Raw genomic sequence first — 24,839 nt, 5'->3', positions numbered from 1 at the left:
GTATGGGATTCACCTGAATGGGAAAATAGGGACGTGTTAGCAGATATGGGATGATTGGGAAGGAGGGCAGAGGGAGAAAATATTAGAACAGCCCTGCTGGATCAAGCCCAAGGCTTCTCTAGTCCAGGATCCTGTTTCCCACAGTGGCCTACCAGATGCCTCCGAGAAGCCCACAGGCAAGAGGTGAGGGCATGTCCTCTCTCCCTGCATCTGGTATTTAGAGGCATCTTGCCTCTGAAGCTGTGGCATCTATCCACTGAATAATTTCTGAGAGTCAGATGTAAGCTGTCAAACGTATTTCTGATTGGAAACTCTAAACTGGGGGTTCTTAACTTGGGATCCATGGGGTAGATCCATCTGGTCTGCAGGAAATCTTTGAAGTGCTACATTTAATTTGCTTCTTGCTGAGCTAGAGTAAAGTTCTTGAAAATAACTATTCTGAGTACCTCTTTCTCTCTATTTTTTATTGGAGCCTTATGAAAATATATAAATGGGGTGCGGGTCCATGGGTAATATTTTAGCATCTAGAGGGCCCATAAATGCAAAAACGTCAAGAACTCCTGCTCTAAATACACATGAAATACACTATGGCATTAACTGAGGGGGTAACATCTGCACATATTCTAGCATACTCTTTTCTTTATAACTACAAGGTTCAGATTGTGAATAGGTTCTGGGGCTGCGTGATTAGGTTCTGCTGTGTGTCTCTATAGGACAGTCATGGTGTGCATCTCTATAGGACAGTCATGGTGTGCCTGTATAAGTACAGGTACAGAAGAATGGTGCTTATACCTGCCGTGGCAATACTGCAACTTTGGATCTTTGGTTGCTTATACTCCCACACTAGAGCCATGTTTTAAAATTGAACTTTCATTTTTTTTTCATTCATTCATTCATTCATTTATAATTTTATAGTGCCTGATATATACATCTCTAGGTGGTATACAAAATATAAAATATTTTTGTGGGGAGGGGGGCCCCAGCATCAAATATTGGTCTACAATTCCCTTTATCCCTGGCTATTGGCCACTGTGGCTTGGGATTATGGGAGTTGTAGTTCAAAAATAGCTGCAGTGGGCTATGTTGAGCAGGCCTGCCCTGGGACCATTCCCATGACCAAAAGCCATGTAGGAGTGTCCAGCCATGCCCAGGCCCTGTACACACTCCCGAGAACTGGTCATGTGTCAGCAAACATTAAGGTAGGTCAGAAAAATGATTGTGTATTAGCCACTGTCTGGGTAGGATGGCGGCAACCAACTGACATTTACACAGCATTGTATCAAAGCTGGAGGCAAAGCTGGTCCCATGCCATCCACAGTTAAACTTCCCACAGGATCACTTTCTCCTCTTCCAACCTTGATTTTTGCTGACACCGCTAGCAGCTAGTTCTCGAGAGCACGCACAAGGCTTGGAGTCTGGCTGTATACTCCTCCAACCTGTTCATGAGAAAAGGCCCCTTATTTAGGAACTACAGGATCAGAATCATGTTTCAGGCTGCTGTAGAGGACCACTCCCTATTGTGTGTCTTTAAGTCAATGGAAATCAGCAGCAGTGACAGCCACCAACCCAATGATTGCCTTCAGGAAGGGAATGGAACAAGATCTCTTAGGCTTCCATTCTCTTGGGATAAAATAGGAACATAGGAAACTGCCTTATACCAAGTTAGGCCATTGGTCCATCTCACTCAGTATTGTCTACACTGGCTAGCAGTAGCTTCTACAAGGTTTTAGGCAGGAGTCTCCCAGCCCTAACAGGAGATGTCAGGGATTGAACCTGGGACCATCTGCATGCAAAGCAGATGCTCTGCTATAGAGCTATGGGGCCCAGTTGTCATGCTGTGATGCAAATATGACAAATATTACAAATACTGAAGAATACATTGACCTGTGGAAAATAAGCATTCATATGTACAAATGCTGCCGTAGATAACTTCTTGGTGAGATCGATTTGACTGGATGCACTTGGAAATAAGCAAGGATGCACATTCAGATGTATACATTCATATGAGGAGGCAAAAAGAGGAGGAGGGGAGAACCAGTGGTTCAAGTTATATTGGACTTCAACCAGTACTGGTTTAGGAATTGTCTATAACGTACATAACATTTTAAAGGTCATTCTGAACCTACCCTCTACAGTCACACATTGCCTTTGTTAATCAGTACCAAATCTTTTCTTTTCTAGCCTTGCTACTCTCCTGTTGCCCCTTAGCAATTCATAATGTGGTAGATTGCCAATATATCAATATTTATTTGTTGTTACATTTACATATTGCTTTAAAATTAAAATATTCTTAAGGCATTTCATTGCGTATCCATTAAAACAATAATGAAATCCATACAAATTCAAAATTAGCACATGATCAATAAAACAATAAGCATCCACTGAAGCAGCACCAACAAAGAAAACAGCACCCTTTAAAGAACAAAGCCCCAAGAAACAGCTGGATCTTTACCTGTCTCTTAAAGGCAACAAGGGAAACAGCTCACAGAGCACCATGAAAGTGGAAGATTACAAAAGAGGCCTAATGTAAAACTGGGAGACAGGACTTGGTGAGATCAGTTTGACTGGATGTGCAGAGATGTCAGCACAGTTCTATATATTTTGGATTGCCTATTTCCTGCCTCTCTGTGTGATGGTAAATGGCAGCATGCAGACACGCTGTCATCATTATCCAAGGAGCTGCAACATACTGTTTTCTCTGATTAGAATCATTATGTACATTTTGCACATTTGAATAAAATTACTGTAGTCTAGTGGTGAAACTGGAGAGGACCACTGATTCAGACTCTGGGAAATGCTAGTGCAGTGTATTATAAGGAGGAACAGCACACTTACCGTGTAAGCAGGAAACGATTGCTTAGAGAAAGGGTAGACACAGAGCTAAGATGTCATAACCAGCCTTTCTAGGGCTAACCTGAACATAAAGCAGCATGTACATGCTGGTTCAGACAGCTGAATGGAGGCGAAATCTAAAGGATGGCAAATCTGCAGCTCCTTAATGTGGGCTGGTGTCTGCTCTCTGAGACTCTCAGTTTAAGGAAAGCAGAGGAAAAAGAGACAGAGTCATGCAGCAACCTCACAGCTACACAGCGGCTTTTGTGATCAACATGGCAAGGCCAATGAAATCATTGGCTTGTGCAGAATCCAAGGGAAAGTGTTGTGGTATGCATTGGCAGTGGAATGGAATCAGGAATATTAACTGTTTAATGGAATAGATAGTATGTACAGAGAGAGGCAACTGCAGACTCCTTCCCCAGCAGTTTTCTTATTGCTGGCTTTTTGTTAGTCCCAGCTCTACTCCAGGACTGGAATACAAGTAACTAAAGCTCTATTCAAAAGCTGGATCAAGGAAAGGATTAACGAAAAACACCCAGTTTGCACTTGAAATTAAAAGAAAGACGCTGAGAGAAATCTCAAGGCGAAGTGTTCAAACTTCTCTACTGAGGAGCCTGACAGTGCCGAGAATCCCGAGAGGGTCTAATCCGATGGTTCCCAACCTGAGTTCTTCCAGATGTTGCTGAACGACAACCCTCGGCATCCCCAGTCACAATAAATTGTAGCTGGGACTGATGGGAGTTGTAGTTCCACAACAGCTGGAGGAACCCAGGTTGGGAACCACTATGCTGCAGCCAGGCACACTTGTCTTATCTGTATCCTCCTCACCTCTCAAACAGAACCTTGCTCCCTTCTGAAACTGTCTTGTACTGGCTCAAACCGTTGCTCCACCTAGCCCAGTACTGTTTATGTTGACTGAAAGTAGCTCTCCAGGATTTCAGGCAGAGATCTGCTCAAACTGGGGATGCTGAGGACCTTTGAAAGGTATGGCATGTGTTCTGCTACTCAGTTGTAGCCCCTGCTCACCTGTGCTCATGATGGTTAACCCCCCCATCCTTTGAGGGAAGCTGCATCTTTGGAGCTCTTAGTAATAGCATGGTAGTTAGTGATGTCTGCCATGGACTCCAAGTGAAACAAGGAATCCCTGAGAAAGGCACAAGAATCCATGACCCTTGAAAGCTAGATTCTGCTCATTTATGATGCAATCATGACCATGTTATGTGTCCTGTTCCCCAGCTTGTGTGTTTGGATTCTGCATTGCACTCACCAGCTCAACTTTACTACATCATCATATACACAAGAGAAACAGACAAATCCCAGATTATTACTTCAGAGCACTTTAATTACTGCAAGCTAGAGAACAAAGCAATTAACTGCAAGACACCAGGGGGAATAATGCAAAGGATCATAATTAAGGAGGAAAAAAATCATCCATGGGCAGAAGGAATAGATGTGGGGCAGAAAAGAAATGCTTAAAAGCCATTAGGAGAAAGAAAAGCCCATTGTCTTGATGGCCTTCCACAATCAAGCAGGAGTTCTTTACATCTTACTTTCCAACCAGCTATTAATGCTGCCAGCTTAACAACCACATTTATTTCTAGGATTCATTTGGTACATGGTGGCTGGCCAGGGGGACGGAAAGCTTGCAGCTAATAGTTGCAGATGTTAAGAGACAGTGACAGGAATGGCTTCAGAAGTTGGTGAGCCTAGTTGGCACATGCAACAAGTTGAAATCACACACTGCAGTGTTGCTATATCATAATGGTAAGGGGTTCTACTATGTACTTTTTTTAAAAAAAGGTGTGTGGCAATGTAAAAGAACCATGTTTTTTGTTTTTTTTTTTCGTATCTGTTTCAGCCTTGACTTTATATGTGGCACTGAGATTTAGAAACAGTTAGTGGTCAGAGGCCACATTTGCACATAACACAAAACCACAGTTAAATGGGGCAGACATTGGAACTTCATTACATCCAAAGACATGCAACTGCGGTTTCGCTGCAAAAGCGAACTGCAGTTTGCCTCACCAAACTCCAATTTGAACCTTAGGTTTGTATTAGGTTTTGCCACCCCAGCCTGAGGTTTGGTGGGAGAGGAGAGCTGGTCTTGTGGTAGCAGGCATGACTTGTCCCCATAGCTAAGCAGGGTCTGCCCTGGTTGCATATGAATGGGAGACTTGATGTGTGAGCACTGCAAGATATTCCCCTCAGGGGATGGAGCTGCTCTGGGAAGAGCAGAAGGTTTCAAGTTCCCTTCCTGGCTTCACCAAGATAGGTCTGAGAGAGATTCCTGCCTGCAACCTTGGAGAAGCCGCTGCCAGTCTGTGAAGACAATACTGAGCTAGATAGACCAGTGGTCTGACTCAGTATATGGCAGTTTCCTATGTTTTCCTATTACGTCTGAACATGGATGGTCCGTAACTGTGGTTTCATTTGTTTTCTAGAGCTACAGTCACAGAGATGGCAGTGCAGACCAGCCCAGGATCGCACCTGCTCCATGCCAGTGGTGCTTCTTGCTGGCTGGCTCTCTTAGCACCTGCTCCCCCCCTCCTGTCTCCAATCCAACAAAGCAGTTGCCCAACAACAGGATGCCACCACATCCCATCCCAAGCATGTTAGCCTGTCAAATGACAAAGTCATCTTGTTAGCCATCTTCCAACTCTGTCCCTTGCCTCACTGGCAATCAGGAGAGATGGGGAGTAAGAGATTTGCTCTCCCAAAATGGAGCAATAACTATGTTTGTTCACAAGCACACCAGGCAGTTTGTTCACAAGATGGCAACAGGCAGGGTAACCCCATTAGAGTGCTGGGATGGAAACATATGGCAGGGCAGGGATAGCCAGGGTTGGGATTAAAAATGGCAGCTACAACCAGGGATTCTTAAATGGACAAGGTCTGTTTTTTGCACAATGTTGGGGAAGGGGGACCCAGCTCCTTCCCCTTGGGGGTACCTGTGCAGTCCCTAGGCTTACTCATGAGAAGGGCCAGGCAGCAGGATCTGGATTGCTCCAGTGAAAGGAGCAATTCCTTGTATGAATGGAATTCCTCATATGGAATGGAATTCCTTTAGAAGGGGTATCTCCATGGTCTTACACTCTCGTGATCCAGAGTGGACTGCTCACTCATGAGAGTGTAAGACCATGGGGATAGCCCTTCACAACTCATGAGAACTGTCTGTGAGACAGAGGTGTCAGGGAGAATAGCTAACTGTGTATGACGACAATCCCCTTTCTCCCACCGACTGCTCTCTCATGAGAGTATCAGGCCATGAGGGCTGGATGAGAGATGCTGCCCAGCCAAGTTGCTCTGTATAAGAATGTGGTTACTCCACCAACAGCTCTCCCTGTCTTGGCAACTGCCACCAAGAAGCTGTCATAGTGTGCCCTCTGCCAGCCCATCTGCCTATTCACCTTTGCTTTTGCCCAGAAAAGTGACCCCCTTCTCCTGGGGTTGCTGGATGGTGAAAAACCCAAAAGGTACAATTAAACACTGAACAAGCTTGCTTTCACTAATCCTGCTGTGCAGTCCTCTGCAAAAGTAAGTCCTACTGAGTTCGTGGAACATTTCCCCAGATAAGTACATTTAGAATTGCAGCTTTAGTCCTGATTACGAAGTCTTCTAATTCCAGCTGTGGCTAGAGATGTGTACAAATTCATTGCTCAATTAACATCATTCTTCAGACTAATGCCAGGTTGCCTCTTCTGTGCAGGCTGACAGCTTGCAATCAAGTGTGATGGCTGAAATGCTCTCTACTAGCTTTGTAAGCTTTTCAGGTCCTGTACTCATTGGAATTTAGCAAGTCAAATGGCCAAATGAACTGAACTAGAGCTACCCTGCAAATCATAACTAAATTGAAAATTCTGATTGGATGTGGTCATTCACATAATATCACACTTTAAGAAAATAAGCATGGGCAACCAAGGTTTTTTTTAACCAATATACTTTGAAAAGCCAGAAGAGAATGGACATAAGCCTGTCAGAACCAATGCAATGTACAGCGCTAGATGATACCACACTCAGTTCAAACTATTAACATCAAGCCATGAGTGTGTGCTCGATCGCTCCCCTCTCCTTTCCTTCCATGTGTGTGTACACTGAGTTTCTGTGAAATATCTTGTTAGAAATGTGTGAATTTAAGCAAGCAACACCTTGCCCGCCCACTTCTGCTCTGGAGTTAGTTACACATGTTATAGCATCAAAAGAGAGAACTCATTAAATGGCCACATATTAAAATGCTGATGTCTACAGTAGGGCTTGAAACAGCATACAGTGGATATTTTTGTTTCACCCCAGTTCATTTCCAGGGTAATTTCTGGGACTGCATTTTTAAAAGCTTTCATGGCCTCAAGCAGCACAGCTTTTAATCATGCAAGTGCTACTTTGTTGCCATCAAAATGTAGGCTGGCGAAGGCTTTATTGTCAGAATGTATGCCAAAAGTTTTAAGCCTTTTTGAAGACCTAGTTTTGGGATAAAGGGGCTGTTCACACGAGTGGCCCTACCCAGGCTCACACAGCCCTACGCTGCTCCTGTGGAACACCAGGATTGGGCCTGATCCCAACACTGCACTGCCAGGTAGCCCAAGCAGCCACAGAGCCGGACAGCTAGCGCACTCGCAGTGGGGAAATCCCCCAATGCACTGTGCTCCTCACACAGTGCATTGTGGGATTTCTGGAGGCAGGGGTGCATTCCCCTGGCATCCAGATGGTTGTTCCACTCTGGGCAATGTGGCTTGTGTAGGCACACAAGTGGCACAACCAAAAGGAAGGAAGAGGATCTCGGGGGGGGGGGGAGGTAAGAGTGATCCTGCCTCCCCACCCCCCAGCCCTGCTGTATGACCTTAGTATGTGAACGACCTTAGTATGTTGAGTTTGGGGGAAGCAATTTATTTTTGGTGGTTCTATGTCCTATTCTGAGACAGCTTTAATTTTTTTGTTTTCAGGGCAAACATCCAAAATGCTTGATGTGTGCATGGGACTGATGCATGTATCATCAGTCACAGAAAATGAGTTAGGAAGCCAGGATTAGGTGTAGTATGCACTGACATGTAAAGACAACAGCAACAGCCCCTGTTTAAGAAAAGAAATGGCTTGCCTCCCCTGGCCCACTGCCACTCAACTATCACGTACAAAATAAAATAAGCATATGTTTGTTGTGAAGCAGCTCTTTCAACCAATCAAGTCCCCTTGAAATCCGTAGGGTACCTACATATATACTTTAGCAGTGTTGCTTAAGTGGAAAAACCATTGTCTTTCCAATTAACGAAAATAAAGGCTGCTCTGCACATTATGATTGTTATGGGGAAATATCAGCATTTCACTCAAGTTTGACACAGCAAACATGTTTTGTGTGGATCTCAAACCACCTATTTAAACTCCAAATATATGGTCTTGGCATTTTGATTGTGCCAGTGTTCCCAGATGCATGTGCACAAATGTATGATAGCCACACATTATTACATGAGGCAAACATATTATGTGGAACTGCCCTAAGTGTGAAGTAGTTAACTAGAATGTGCAGCCAAACCACTTCAAAGCTGTCATACAAATGAGTCATAAATAGAGTGCTTTGTTTCTGATTTCTTCCCAGTGATTTGGTGCATGGAATACATTTTAGAGTTGTGACAACCTAGGTTATGTGACCATTTTATGGAGACAAAAGTTGGACAGCTGTTGATACCTTTTATGGGTATAAAAGGAGTGGTGCTTGGGTGTTCTCTCAAAAATTTGAGAAGAAGTTGCTAGGCAAAATATTCAAGATGGATAGCATCAAACAGTGACTGACATCTAGACTAAAATGTGTGCATGGAAGAAAGTTCCATGCAGGCAACAAAGGAGGTACAATATTCACTGATCCCCCACTTCCCTCTGCATCCCTCTGGGGCTTCCCACAAAAAATTTCCCTTGCTTCCTTTCTTCCATTGACACATGGTTAGTCTGAATGTTGGCTATTAATTCTAATACATTTAAAGTCCTTCACATGACCATCTGAGACTGGTTTAGGAGAGGGAAGAGCACTTAGCCAGATTTATTTATTTGAGACATTTAATATACCGCCTACTCCGAAGACTCCAGGCAGAGCACAACAACATGGAAACAGGCAACATTAAAAATTACATTCTAAATTAAAAACTAAAGTAACTACCAAAGAACAGAAAAATGAACTACAGGGCAAAAGTCTGGCGAAAAAGAAAAGACTTCAATAGCAATTTGAAGATTGGTAAGGAAGGGGCTAGGCGGATCTGTAGGGGGAGAGAGTTCCAAAGGAGCGGGGCAGCAACCAAAAAGGCCCTTTCACGGGTCCTAGAGCCCCGAACATCTCAGAAATCAGGGACCAACAGATGGGCCATCTGAGATTATCTAACCGGACGGGATGTAACTGGATGGGAGAGGTAGGTCTGTAGGCCCCACAAGGCTTTGAAGGTCAGAACCAGGACCTTAAATTGAGCTCAGAAGTGAGTAGGCAACCAGTGCAATGACTGTAGGAGAGGTGTTACCCTGTCATATTTTGTGGCACCCATGATTAGACAAGCTGCTGCCTTCTGGACCTGCTGCAGCTTCCCGATCGTCCTCAAAGGTAACCCTAGATCGAGAGCATTACAATAATCTAAACGGGAGATAACAAGGGCATGGGTCACTGTCATTAATGCCTGCCGATCAAGGTAAGGGCGTAATTGGCGAATCAGATGAAGCTGGGCAAAAGCACTTCTGGCTGCAGCTTCCACCTGCTGCTCAAGCAGGAGGTACGAGTCCAAAAGGACCCCCAAATCATGAACAAGCTCTTTTGAGGGCAGCGCCACCCCATCTAAAACAAGGTTCACATCCAGCTGTAGGCCGTTACGAGGGCTGAATAAAAGTAATTCAGTCTTAGTGGGATTCAGTCTGAGCTTGCTTTGATTCATCCAGATCTTAATAGCTTCCAGGCATCGAGTAAGCACAGAAACAGCGTCCCCAAAATGGTCTGGGATGGCAATATACAGCTGAGTATCATCTGCATATTGATGAAATCTCACCCCAAACTGGGAAATGACCTGACCCAGCGGCTTCATATAGATGTTAAAAAGGACAGGGGCAAGAACTGAACCCTGGGGAACTCCATAAAGACTCTGGCCATGGGTCAGAGCATCTGTCCTCAATGCATACTGACTGGACACGCCCGCTAAGGTAAGAACAGAACCACTGTAAGACAGTGCCTCCGATACTCAACCCACTCAAGCGGTCAAGAAGGATAGCATGATCAATAGTGTCAAAAGCCACTGAGAGATCTAAAAGGACCAAGAGAGGGACGCTACCCTCATCAAGGTCCCGAAGAAGGTCATCTACCAGAGTGACCAGTGCTGTGTCTGTGCTATGCCGAGGCCTGAAGCCCGACTGATAAGAACTAAGATAACTAGTTTCTTCTAAGACCCTCTCGAGCTGGGCACATATAACCCTCTCTAACACCTTTGCTAAAAAAGGGAGGTTGGAGATCAGTCTATAGTTGTCAAGGACCACAGGGTCCCGGGAGGGTTTCTTCAAGTGAGGGCAAACTATCACCTCTATAAGGGCTGCTGGCATGAAACCCTCACGTAACGAGGAGTTAACCAACTCCCATAGCCAAGAATTTATATTCCCACCGGCTGTTCTAACCAGCCAGGAGGGGCAAGGGTCCAAGCAACATATTGCCGCATCCATACCCAAAAGAATTGTGTCCATGTCTTTGACCAACTCAAAGGTGTCCCATGTAATGTCACAGAGCGGAATCTCCTCTATCTGATCTGATCCTATATAAGTAGAGTCCAACTCTAGCCAAAGTCGGGTGACTTTATCAGCAAAGATACAAGCAAATTGATCACAGTGGCCAGATTGAACATCTACTGGATCTACTTTCCTAAGAAAGATCCCCACAGATGAACAGTGCCTCCACTTGGCTCTGCAAACTCACCACCCAGACAATTGCAGCAGCTGCAGGCTCTGTTCCTGGAAAAGAGAGCTGGGTCCTCCAGGATCAAAGGATGTATCCCATAATGCATATTGCTCACAGTAGAGAGGCAGCCATCAGTACAACAGCAGCTCTCCTCTGCTTGGCCGCTCTATCTGTAGCAATCTATGATAAACATGGCCACTGGCTGCTAGAGACTAACCACCAAATTCAACACAAAAACTCCAAAGTAGGGCAGCTGCTGTTTCCGTCTGACCTCAGTAAAAGTCAAGGTTAAAAAGTCCGGCTACCCACATATGAGTGGACTGAACTGGAGGGCTTCCCATGAGTTCTCACGAGCAACAGTAGCTGGATTTTCTGCCTCCTACCTTTATGTTGCTGATCTCACAGGGTTGTTGTGAGGATAAAAATAAGCATGTACACTGCTCTGAGCTCCTCGGAGGAGTAGCGGGACATAAATGTAATAAAATAAATAAATAAATAAATAAATAAATAAATAAATAAATAAATAAATAAATAAATATATATATATATATATATAAGATAAGCAGGTGAAATGCAGCTTGTCTTCTCACCCCTTTGCCATGACCAGATTCACAGGAGTTGCAGCAGCCAGTATTCCGACAGCCACCATGTTTGCTTGTTTTACCCAGAATACCCTCTCAAAGAGACACAATGTAATTACATAGCTGATAAAATGAGGACTGGGCCTTGGGAATATGTGGGCATGGTTGGGATGGAGCTGGTTCAGCCTTGCTTGCAAAGGAGAATCGGGTAAGGACTCCCCATTACAAGCAAAGAGGGAACTGTATGAGGTTGAAAAGGGTGGGTGGGGGGCAGGCAGGAGATCACTTTATGCACCAGGGCAGCTCCTTGGAGGGGATGGCAGCTCCCCTAGGCCCCACTGGTGCTCCCCCCACCAGCATGGGCTGGCTGAGGCTGGCCCGCAGAGGCCATTAGAGTGATCGCCACGCATGCACCGAGGCCATTTGCATCACCAAGCAAGTTTGAATGATTATGCAAATGGCCTCCACACATGTGTAGAGGCCTGAACTGGGCCCCTGCCAGCCCATGCTAATGCAGGGGGGAGCACCAGTGGGGCCTGAGGGAACACCGGTGGGGCCTGGGAGTATTGCCACTGGCCCACCGCTGCTGAGGTGCCAGTGCATAAGGTGCTCCCCTGGCACATCAGGTGACCTACCACCCACCCTTTTTAACCCCATAGCATTCCCCCTTGGTAAAGGAGAATTCTTACCAAATCCTCTGTTGTAAGCATGCAGAACCAGGATGAACCAGGCCAAACTGGTTTGACTTGGTTCTAGTACATGACCGGAACGGGCTTGTGGACCGGCAGTTCAGTTCAAATTCAGACCAAACCGCCTGGAGCAGTTCTATGCACACCCCTACTGGGACTGGAATATGGATATGTCCCTGAGAGTCTGTAGCCCTCAGGAACATATTTTTGGGTAGCACAAAGTGCCTCCTGGGGAAAGAGGGCATGACAAAATTGCCAGTGCAGTTTTCTGGCAAGATCTGTTAGGCTGCTCTCTTGCTACACCAGTGCATCCTTGCATTGTATGTCAGCAATGCATTATTATTAGTAATTAACACATTTGTATACCACCCAAAACGCAAGTCTCTGGACAGTTAACAACAAAACAACAAAAAGATTAAAGCATTACAACAATTAAAATTTAAAACATTTGAACTATTAAAAACACAATTAAAACAATATCTAATGAAAAGCCTGGGTGAACAAATGTGCCTTGACCGCCTTTTTAAAAGTTGTAAGAGATGAGGAGGCTCTTATTTCAGCAGGAAGTGCATTTCAAAGCCTCAGGGCACCAAAGGAGAAGGCCCGTTCCCGAGCAGCCACCAGACAAAGCTCTCCAGATGATCTCAATGGGCAGTGTGGTTCATAGCAAAGAAGACATTCTCTTACATACCCAGGGCCCAAGCTGTTTAGGGCTTTATAGGTTATAACCAAAACCTTGTATTTTGCCTGGAAACTTATCACCAACCAATGTAGATCTTTTAAGATTGTAGTGATATGGTGTCTCTGAGATGACCCACAGACCAACCTGGCTGCTGAATTCTGGACCAACTGCAGTTTACAGATTACGTACGAAGGCAGCCCCACATAGAGTGCATTGCAGTAGTCAAGACTGGAGGTGACCAGCCAATGTACTACTGATCTGAGGTCATTTATCTCAAGAAATGGAAGCAGCTGGTGTATCAGCCAAAGCTGATAAAAGGATGCCATTGAACACTATTTTGCAGTTCCATTGATAATGTTAATGAAACTACATGATATTTTTCATGACGGAAAAACAACCTTTGTGAAATTTAGAAAAACAGAACTCTGGCTTTAGGGTATGAACTTGGTAGCCATCTCACACTTCTTTATAAAGGCTGAACAAATGGTACTCCAGAAGCTACACTTGAATGCTGTCTCTCAAATGCTGTCTTTGGTCACAGCAAAGTCATGCACTTAGTGCAGTCACAGCAACTACACTAAGTCATTATATCTTCAAACATGAGCCAACTTGCAGAAACACATCCTGATGTCTACAGGTCATTTGAAAATGGATTACAGTGTTCTATTACAGTAAGATTGGATCACAGCCCAGTCCAGTATCTATCAAGTCAAATATATTTTGTTTTAGTTCATGCTCTTTATAAACTGCCTTTCTGTATAATAATACATTCAAGCAGTGTACACAAATCCAAAATAATTTGAAAACATGTGAGCAGAACAAGCACAGATAGGTTTGCAAAGATGAAGGGAAACTGACAAGACCATAGAAATGCAGTGTTCATTATAGGTGCTGTCACATTCAGCTTGTTTTGAAATTAATATTCCAGTGGAGAGAATATAACAAAGACGTGCTGTGGAACCAACAAACAACACAAGGAGGCTACTGATGCAAGAAAGCAGCATGATTGAAAGGGACAACACTTTTGTTGAATTACTACAAAATGATCTCCTTTTGAAGGCAGTTCTCAGTTAAGAAACATGGTCTGTGGTATGGTTGGTGGCAGTTAATAATGACACAGATAAGGAAGTTGGAAATAGGAGCTAGAAGGGGGAATTCCATAGGAAGGTTTTCATTATCTTTGGCTATGAAAGTGGTTCTACAGCAACAGATAGAGGGATGTGAAGTTCTAGTGTCACTGGCCAGTAACTGAAAACTGAAAGAATTTGTGGCTTATAAGAGTAATATAAAACAATTTCTGAATGTACTGGCTACATCCTTTCATGAAGGGATGAGTCACTGTCATTCCATAATGTAATCATACTATTATTTGGTCTCTTCTGTGTTATAGTCTTTTTATGCTCCTTTTGATGTTATCTGGTAAGACGGGGAGAATTCCCCAAGGTAAGTGCAAGTGGGGAAGCTATAATAATTGCAATACATTGCAGGTTGCCTCTATGTTTACAATTTCAAGTGATAAAATAAAGTGGTAAATAACATGTGAAATAAAGGAATCATTTTCAAGAAAACTAGCACAGTTCAGAGGAGCATAGTACTTGTGGTCAGGAGGAGCCTTTTCCTCCCTCCCAACTAGATTTAATAATACTTGTTGAAATGGCATAGCTGAATCATTTGCCATGAGTATAAGCCACAGTTTTGGCAGCCCTAGTTCTGCTCATGGTGAATTATGACTAATTTGGCATGAGAATGGTCTCGTTTAGTTGAGGCAGGGGGAGAAATCCTCCAAAAGTAGAGCAGCCCTATGATGTTGCCCAGTGTGATGAAATAGACCACATGGGGGTTAATATGGTGTTAATGTTAATTTATGTCAAAGTTATATAAATAGTGCTTGTAAAGAAATGGATAGCACTCACAGGGCACTTTCAGATGCTATACGGAAGCTCAATTGAATTAGAATGTTCTGTGTTTGTTTTTCCATCTGAATTTGCCTCCCTAATTTAACTGTGGCTTACTTTGACCAAACAGACAGAGCTTTGGAACCAAAGTTTGTAGTGGGTTTATTTGCCTTTAATTGCAGTTGAATTCACCATTGCATTGTATCTGACTTGGTCCTGGTGGTTTATTTTTAGTTTGTTGCAAGAGGCACAGCACAGAAAAGCTGAGAAACAGCCATGGATTGGGTGAATGGTGGAAGGAGGGCCAAAGAAGCCACCGGCAGGAGGCTTTGCACACAGGGCTTCTACCCTGAATCTCCTTCAGAAGAGAGTATTGACTCAACAGTCAAACTTACCCCGAAGTCGCTTTGAGATCATTGGAAAATTCCACACACAAATTGGGCTTTGTCTTGTGAATTCTAGCTTACCTCGAGTTATTTCCAGGTTTTTAAAATGCTGGTTTTAAGCTACGCCAGAGCAAGTAGGGAAATGCACTGATGTAGAATCATTAGCATGATAAGAGGGATACTCTCTTTAGAAATGCAGAAGTAGCTCTTTAGTAATCTCCCCCCCCCCGCCCCATTGGCTAGAAGGAAAACACAGAGGCATGTCCTGTGAACTTGCATCAAAAGCAGAGGGGAGGGATCTGCTCCCCTCAATGCTGTAATTCAAAGTGGCTTCGCTCAACATTTACCCCACAGCATGAAGCCATGTGCAAATAACTCCCTGGCAAACAAACCCTGCTGCTGCTGAGCATCTGCAGAGGGAATTCTCTGCTTGTTTTAGGAAGCTTGGTTAGAAGCTTCCGTGGCTCCGTGTTGCTGCTCCATGTTGCAAGAGCCCAGGGACTAACTGAAAAGATTATAAAATGGATTAATATTGCATACAATTTAAATAAATATAGGAGGAGCTTGCATTCTCAGGCAGGATTGGTAGAGTGGGATGGAATGTTCAGAGGGGAGAGTGACAGTTGGAGTGACAGAAGGTTGCTTAGAGTGAGAGGGATGTGGTGGAGTTTACAAGGGACAGTTAGTGACAGAAGAGGTTATAAGAGACAGTTGGTAAGACGTTTATGATTATATAAAGTGTTCATTCTCATGGCTGGGGGGAAGCCAGGAGCCTACCTGCCTTCCCTCACACTACTTCTTCTGGGCTCCACTGCACATGGGCTCCATAACCCGACATGATCAGCACTGTGGTGAGCCAAGCAGTGAATGGGAGTGAGGGGCAAGAAAGATGGATTGCCAAGTGTCCCACAATGCATCGTGCAAGCAGCATGGTGCATTGGGCTGCTCCTGCTGCTTGGCCAGAGGGGAAGACTCACCCCTCGCTGCCTTGAAGCTTGTTTGTGCATTGTGCTATGCTAAGGGTAATCATGGGAACTAGCTTGATAATTGCTAAGAGTAATCATATTTAGAAGGTCTTAGGAAACCACATATAGATATCAGCTACCTACATATTATAGGGTACCTTAGATTCACACAATTAGCTGCTGAACCTCTTTGCATGCTATCTCCCAATAACATTTTATTGGGACTGAAAGGCACCAAGTCTTGCGAGTGACCACAAGCCGGTCAAACAGGGATGTTTCCATCTGGATTAGTAAATGATGTCAACCTAAAAACCTAAAAAAAAAATAATAATAGGAAGCTGAGAAAGCTTGGGTGAAAAGATGAGTTTTCAGGTGTTTTTTGAAAATTGCCAGAGATGAGGAGGATCGTATCTCAGCAGGGAGCACATTCCACAATCCCATGACTGCTAAGTTTTCTCAAGAGTCTTTGAAGAGGTATTTTGTCAAAAAGCTTTTTGGAAGTCCAGATATACTATGTCAACTGGATCACCTTTATCCACACACCTGTTGACACTCTCAAAGAACTCCAAAAGGTTGGTGAGGCAAGATTTCCCTTTGCAGAAGCCATGCTGGTTCTCCCCCAGCAAGGCCTGTTCTTCTATGTGCTTTACAATTTTATCCTTGAGAATGCTTTCCATCAATTTACCTGGAACAAACATTAAGATAACTGGCCTGTAATTTCCCGGATCGCCCCTGGATCCCTTTTTAGAAATCAGTGTTATACTGACTACTTTCCAGTGTTCCGGTACAGAGCCTGATTGTAGGGAAGAGTTATATGAGGAGGGAGAGTGAAGCATAATAGCCAAGGTAAGGCTGCAGATAAATTTGGGTTTTTTTTCCTAACTAAGAGTGAAGATTATAGCAGTGAGGTGTTAACTGAGTGAGCTTAGCAGCCCTTAAAGGAAAATTCCCAGTAAATGGGAGAATGGGTCCAGATGGTCACCACACCCTGATAAGGTTGATAAATGAGATTCTTAAGTGCTTTTTAAAAATCCTAGCAGCCTTATTTTTACATTTCTATGAATTTTGTCCAAAGCATATTTTCTGACAGCATTTCCTGTGTGATAGATTGACTGGTTAGCTGATCTAAGAAATCCCTTTGTCCCAATAAAAAAAGTATCATCTAGCACATTTCCTTCTATTAAACTAATAGCAGTATTTGAAAAGATTACACATTTGAAGTACTAAACACAACTGAAGCTATGCCAGAGTACACTGCTGGCAAAGTACCAAAGAGATCAACTTCACTGGTCCCCTGGCATTCTGGTATTCGAAAGACAAAGAGTGATGGATTTCCCCAACTGCACTTCAAGAGTGTTATTGTCCACTAGTAATTTTTAGCCCGTTGTAATAACGGGCGCTAGCCTTAAGGGGAGCTACTGCCACCTCTTGCTGAGGCCGCAGCCGCCATCGGGGCTAGTCGCCCCGCCACCGCCTCACCCGCACTCTCGGTGGCGTCGCAGCCGCCGCCAACGGGGCCAGTCGCCCCACCACGGCCACAACTACCTTTGGCCGAGGCCGCGGCTCCGCCGCCGCCTCGGCCACACTCTCCTCCTGCCGTTGGCGGCGGCCGCTTCTCCTTGGCCCGCCGCTTCTGCTCCTCCCGGCCCTCTCGCCGTAACGGCGGCGGCCGCCATCGGAGCCAGTCGCTCCGCCGCGGCCACCGCCTGGTCCAACATGGCCGCCCGTCTCTGGGCGGCCGTATCTTTTTCGCCCGATCTGGGCATGCGCTCCGCGCATGCCCAGATCGGGCGAAAAAGACACGGGCGGCACGGACGCACGCCCAAGGCTTTTATGGGTAAGGATTAACAACATAGATGGGGTCACAATGAAATTGACAATGCTGATTAGGTAGATTAGATAAATCCAAGTTGAATTCAGCACATGAAGTACAGGAACATAGGAAGCTACCATATACTGTCAGACCATTGGTCTATCTAGCTCAGTATTGTTTACACAGACTGGCAGCAGCTTCTCCAAGGTTGCAGGCAGGAATCTCTCTCAGCCCTTCCCATTCAGGGAAACCCACTCACATTTCTTAGAAGAGTGTGTGGTAGCCAAAAGAGTGTGGCAGAGAGTAAGCAAGTTGTTAGAGTGGCCTGATTTGGAAAAACAGACTTGGGAAGACCTAACCTTGGGTTTGAGCGATAGAACCGCTTTTCGAGGTCCCAGAAAGAAACCTTCAAGGAAACAGGATGGAACGGGTGCCCTCATACTAGGGAACTGGAACGTTCCCCCTTCTCGTAATCAGGTTAGTAAACCTGTATATCATTTATGCAATGCACCTGCATAGGAATAGGGAGGGAAGACGTGACCAAGAGGTTCATGCAGATGAGACAGTAAATCTCTTCTGGAAAGGTTTGTATGGTTATGTGCAAAAAGACAAGAAGTGTATCTCTTGTAAACAGCAATGGGGCAAATTGTAGAAATGGACGTTGGACGTAAACCCCCCCCCCCCCCGATTACCTGATGTGCCTTGTAATCCCCCCCCCCGCCACCGTGTTATAACCTTGTGGGTTACCAAATCTTTGTTTGTAAATCTTTGTAGATATATGATGTACAAACAACCACTTTGCATATAATTGTGCTTTGGTAATGTACTGTATGCTTTGGTAGTTCGTTGTTAAAAAAAAAAAATCTTGTCCTATTTTAAAATAAATAAATAAATCTTGTCCTATCTTGGAGAAGTTAGGGAGGTAACTTGAAACCTTCTGCTCTTCCCAGAGCGGCTTCATCCCCTGAGGGGAATATCTTGCAGTGCTCACACATTAAGTCTCCCATTCGGATGCAACCAGGGCAGACCCTGCTTAGCTATGGGGCAAGCCATGCCTGCTACCACAAGACCAGATTTCCTCTCCTACATAGTAATGGCCTACCTATTTTTAAAATAACACTGTTCCCAGTTCAGAACTACTTCCCTGTTTGTCATATTGCCCCAAAGATACCAAAAGGGGGTTGAACAGCAGCAGCTTGGCAAATATTGGCTGAGTTGTTAGCTGGGAATATAATACAATATCTTATTCTTCACTGTGTGGTAAACTCAGTCCATATACACTCAGCCCACACATTCACCATGCCAATATGGTTATATAAATTGGCCCTCAAATTGTTGGCCCTCAAATTGCAAGCTAAATTGTGCTTGCAAAACAATGAAAGTGATTGTAATTCTCAAAGAGAAGGCAAATCCATTTCACTGAAGGCAGGGGCGTAACTATAATAGGGCAAGGGGAGACAGTTGTCTGGGGGCCCAGTGCCTTGGGAGGCCCCCCAGAGGCAAGTCAAATGACTGACTCCCCCAGCCGCGCACCCTCCCAGGCTTCCTTCAGTTGTATTCGTCCTCCGAAATCGATGTGGGTGTGTTAAGACCTAGAGCTACCAGAACAGCATGTCTTTCTCTAGCACCATTAAATGACTTGCATCGTCCACAATTTACAAAACCTTTAAAAAAATAATTTAGGATGATGTTCTATTGTGGCACATAGGTGTGTGTGTGTATATATATATATATGTTTTTTGTTACCACTATTGAACCTCATTTAAGATTTCTGTACTTCATGAGCTGAGCTTCAGTGAGGGGGGCGCATTTTAAAATCTTGTCTCGGGGCCCACTCCAACCTTGCTACACCCCTGACTGAAGGAAACTTCTGCCAAGAGTATCATCACTTTATACACATACACTTGCATGCCCTTGCTGACAAGGAAGGTCATTCTCACTCAGAATAGTCTATTCCTGTTTAAATCAGCTGATCAGTGCAGAAGCAGACCGCCTGGCATGCCGGAATGCACATTTCAGCCAGCATCCTAAGCTCACAGTTCGAAGTGGGATGGCGGGTGGGTGGGGGGAGAGAGATCAACTCACTAGCAAGCAGCTGCTGCAGTCCTAAATGTGGAGAACAGAGTTCTAAATGTGGAGAATGCATAGCTTCAAGTCCCTAAGTGTCTCTGGCTTACCAGAGGTGTTAAACAGATAACACTCAGCTTTGGAGGAAAGACATTAGATTTCAATGCTGTGCTTGGCAAGAGCAAACAAACTTACACTGAAAGTGGGCTTGATGCAGAATGTCACAATCAGAGCTGAATAAGACTCTAAGGTAACCCAAACCAGCTCCTGACTGCAAGGCAAGATCATCCAGTCATCACCCTGCATTCTAGGGAAGGAGAAAATTAGGGTTGTTTTTCAATCCCAGAGGTAATTCCAGGGGCCCTGCTTTTCAGTGCAGGGGGGAGGAAACTCAAAAGGGGGCAGTGTTTGGCACCCTGCCTCAGGCACACAAAGGCCTTGAGCATCCACATTCCACAAGGAAACCCCTCAGGGGCGTAACAAGGCTAGAATGGGCCCAGAGACAAAATTTTAAAATGGGCCCCTCGCTGATACACACACACACACACACACACACACACACACTTCACAGTATATAGTGCACTCACACTCACATCCCCATTATGCCAGCTTCTCTAGAAAACTCCACTCCCTCGCTTTAACTCGTCCTTCCACCCTCCCATGGGGAAGAATGCTCCCTGCTCAGAGTTGCTTCTGCAGACAAGGACTTTGCTGCATGCATGCAGCCTTTGCTCCGAACTTGGGGTTGGCTTTTCCACGGCACCAAAGCTCTGCGGGTGTTGGGGAGTCATGTGACTTGCCTCTGGGGGGCCCCTTGAGGCGTGGGGGCTCCCAGGCAGCCGCCTCCCCTTGCCTAATGGTAGTTACGCCCCTGAAACCCCTACAGTAAGGAAAGGCTCATTTCAGTCCCTCCTTAGGCTGCAAATGCCCCATACCAATGGATACCAGAATACTGGATACAGATACCAATGGATACAGATACCAATGGATATTCAGAATATGGATACTGTTTCTCTTTTGAATAGTAAACAATCACTAATTAGAAGGGAATTTCCTGGATGCTTTAGTGCAGGCCTTCAGCCAGACTGCTAAAACACAGGGCCAAAATCTCACTACAGGAGTTATGAGAAATAATTTTACATGAGACTCATATCTATCTATCTATCTAAGGCATACCCATTGCTAATCCCATGCGTGGCAGCTCCCGTGAGATTTCCTGAGTGAGGGGAGGGGGATAGGAAGGTGTGTGGCCAGTGAGAGAAAGCGGTGGCCAGGCCGGCCAGCCGCTGGGTGGGGAAAGAAAGCGGCAGCCAGACCGGTCATCGGGGGAGAACGAACTGGGCCTGAAGGGAGAGGGGGAGAATGGTTGAAGAATGGGGGAATGGTTGAGAAGGGGGGAGAGAGACAGGGAGAACTAGGGGCACAGATGCACTGCACCAGGTCAGCTAGTTTAATTTTATTGTTGGAGGTTGAAGGAGGCAAAATACTGGCAAGCCATTGAAGATCTCTACTGTGAAGCTACAAATCCACTACATGGCCTGAGAGCATGAAGGGAAATCTCAGAGCCAGTTCAATCTATTTCTAAACTACCCATGTGAAAGAGGCTCAGCTGCACTTCAGAGTGGACTCTCTTGTTATATCCTTTGCTGCTTGATAGGATAGTGCAGGCAACCAATGGAATCCTCTTGGCTTGCAAGGTCACAAGGACAATATGTCACAATGTAGCAAATGCCACCTAATAGCCTAGTGTCCTCCAAAACTGCCTGGCTTACCATTCTTCCTGTCTGTGCCGTCTAGAGACATAACCAGCAACGGCAGCTGCCGCAGTGCTCAGAACTGGAGTCAGCCTGCCAAGGATTAATGGATGGGTGACACTCCATGCTGTAGCCAGACTGCCAAGGGCAAGGCAAAAAGAAATACTTTGTCTTTGAGAACCTCACCAATAGGTCCCGGGAACAGAATTATATTTACAGGTAACTGCCACCATTCCATAATTACTTAAATGGATTACAGCAGATGATGCCAGAGTAACAGCATGAATCATAGCAATGGTCGAGAGTGAGAAGTGACACTGCTATGTAAGCTGCAGCATTGTATGCAGTAAAAGGTAAAGTGTGCCGTCGAGTCAGTTTCGACTCCTGGCAACCACAGAGCCCTGTGGTTTTTCTTTGGTAGAATACAGAAGGGGTTTACCATTGCCTCCTCCCGCACAGTATGAGACGATGCCTTTCAGCATCTTCCTATATCACTGCTGCCCGATATAGGTGTTTCCCATAGTCTGTGAAGTACAGATTATCAAAGCCCTATATCATATACTTGAAATGGATATTTGCTACTTGTATTAATAAGGAAGTATGGAAGGAGGGGAAAATTACAGAACCTGAAAAACTGGCAGAGAAGTTTATTCCGACTATATGATATATTAACCCAACATCAGCAGCATCCTGAGCATTTTTGCACTTGAGGCAGGGTACCAAGGCAGTGGTTGGCAGATGAGGCGGCAAGGGGCATTTTATTGATCCACTGGTACTCCCATAATCTGGTGCTTAAGGTGAATGCTCAACCCAGCAGCTCCCACAATCACACACATGAGGTAAAAGTGAGTAGATAGCAGCCCTAATCACGCCTGTTCAACGCATGTAAATCTGTGTACACAATGTATGCATGTTCTTCACACATGCTCAACACATATACCATAGTAATATACTTCCTCTATCTAGCCTGCATTTGAAGGACCTGTACTCAGGTTCACTTCTAAACTGAAGGTCTGGTACTATATCGGGCAGCAGCAATATAGGAAGATGCTGAAAGGCATAATCTCATACTTCATGGGAGGAGGCAATGATAAACTACTCCTGTATTCTACCAAAGAAAACCACAGGGCTCTGTGGGCACCAGGAGTTGGGATCGACGGCACACTTTACCTTTATACAAAAATATGCATGCAGACATCTGTATGTGTTTACAGCATAATGTTTGAACAGGGCTATAGTCAGGTACAGATTTAGCAGCAGTTTGGGAGAACTACTATAAATTGTAAACATTTGTATGCATGCACACAAGGCCAGATTATGACATTTTGAGGCCCTAAGAAATGTTGAACTTAAATGGCCCAATAGCATTACAAGATGGGTAAGAAATCCCACCCCAGGGCATCACTCACTCCCCCCATGACCGCCACCGCTGCACACTCACAGTTACAGTAGTGTTAATCTAAAGAGGTGACCATGATGGTGGCCATTAGGGAGGTGCACAAAACAGATTTTGCATTTTGTTTTGAGCTTGAAACAAAACACAAATGACCAAAATGTTTCATTGAAAACAGTGGTTGAGCCAGCTGTTTCACTGAAACAAACTCGAAATGTTTGGAATGTTTCAGCCATAGGGAAACAACAAGGCAACTTGAAACACCCCATTGTTCCCCATGGGTAGCACCTAGGGACACCAAAGTGAGTTGTGTGGTAGGGTATGATGGGTACCACCATCATTGGGGGGGGGGATTGCTGCTAAGGGTGCTGCTTTGGTAGCTGTTGCAATGTTAGGAACTAAGGAGTCATAATTGTGTGAGAGAGAGCAGCTTGTGCCAGTGACATCACTGCAGCACAGGCATTGTGGCTGGCAGTGGATTCTGGCTCAGTGATTCCTTTTAGGCCATTTTTGGACTGTGGAATTTTTGGAGAAACGATTTTTGGAGGAAGGTTAAAAGTTGGTTTAAAATCACCTGCTTGCCCATTTTTGTATGTGTTTTAGGTGGTAGGTAGCACTCATCATGCCCTACCACACAACCCACTTTGGTGTCCCTAGGAGCTACCAATGGGCAACAAAGGGTGTTTCGTGTTTCCCCATTGTTCCCTAGGGCCAAAACAAGCTGCATTCAGAGTGCATACACAAGTTTTGCATTACAATTTGCAACGCATGTTGCAACCCTGTTTTGAAAAATACTGCAGAAGCACACATTGAAAGGGAATTTGTTCCTCCCAGCACAGAACACAGCATTTCAAACACAGTCCAAAAATGGCCTAAAAGGGATCACTGAGCCAGAATCCACTGCCAGCCACAATGCCTGTGCTGCAGTAATGTCACTGGCACAAGCTGCTCTCTCACACACAATTATGACTCCTTAGTTCCTAACATTGCAACAGCTACCACAGCAGCACCCTTAGCAGCAAGCCTAGCCAGATACTCAACTATTAGAGCAACTTCAGTCACTTTGCAGATTGCAGAGCAGACGTGAGCAGTGAGTGAAGCACAAGTTAGTCTCAGGGCCAGACATGGAACTCATAGCAATAACAAAGAAATATTACAGAGAGATCGAGAGAGCGCTGCCACTGCCCATTTCTCACCACAACACTTCCTCACAAACAAAACAAACCACAACTCAGGGAAGGCAGGCACCCAAGTTCTGCAGCCTTTGTCAACTGATAGCCAGCAAAACCAGATAGTTACAGCAGCAATAGCACAGCATATTATCCCCAGTGCTTAGAAAACCACAAAATCAAACCTACCTACCTACCTACCTACATACCTCATTTATCCTCTTCAAGAGAAGCATACTATAAGGGCTCTCTCTTTTAATACATTGTGAAATATCCTCTTTTTGTGTTCCCCCCAGCCAATGGGGGCACAGTTGCCAATGACAACACTTGATTTGTATAACAAGCCAACCAAGAAGCAAAGAGATCACAAGCCAATTGGAAACCAGTGCCAGGAAACCAACCAGCAAGGGAAAAACAGGCCTCCAAAATGGCACTCGAAACGTCAAAATGTTTCTATCGAAATTGGGTTGTTCAAAACAAGTCCTTTATTTAAAGGGTGTTCTATAAAAGGTGTTCTATTTTGAGCTTTAAAAACTCAGTGGCCCATTTCCAGTTAAAATATTTCAACATTGAAGTATTCTGCACATCCAATTCCCTAGTGGACATTGGTCTAATCTGGGTCCTGAAATTTCAATATAACTTACAGTTATTTCTGCACAGATGTATAAAATCAATATGGTAAATAATTATGTAGCCATATTTTTGTCTTA

The 24,839-nt window shown here is 44.8% G+C and overlaps 1 protein-coding gene across 4 annotated transcripts in view; it reads left to right on the top strand.

Annotated features, from left to right (window-relative positions):
* Positions 1–15,573: 15,573 nt before the first annotated feature.
* C5H4orf45 (chromosome 5 C4orf45 homolog) overlaps positions 15,574–24,839 on the top strand; it is a 47,956-nt gene continuing 38,690 nt past the window's right edge. For 3 of the 4 annotated variants that reach the window (XR_008308455.1, XM_053255216.1, XM_053255215.1), the window contains exons 1-2: positions 15,574–15,682; positions 21,611–21,786. Coding sequence is in view for 2 of the 4 variants with exons in the window: in XM_053255216.1 (XP_053111191.1) it covers positions 21,678–21,786 (109 nt within the window). In the remaining 2 variants the exon portion in view is untranslated. The remainder of the gene's footprint in view (positions 15,683–21,610; positions 21,787–24,839) is intronic. The other variant, XR_008308454.1, reaches the window with a different exon arrangement.

Source organism: Hemicordylus capensis, chromosome 5 (assembly GCF_027244095.1).
Source record: "Hemicordylus capensis ecotype Gifberg chromosome 5, rHemCap1.1.pri, whole genome shotgun sequence".
Taxonomy (NCBI): Eukaryota; Metazoa; Chordata; class Lepidosauria; order Squamata; family Cordylidae; genus Hemicordylus; species Hemicordylus capensis.
The sequence above is the reverse complement of the archived record's forward strand: the minus strand, read 5'-3'. Positions and strand labels throughout refer to the sequence as shown.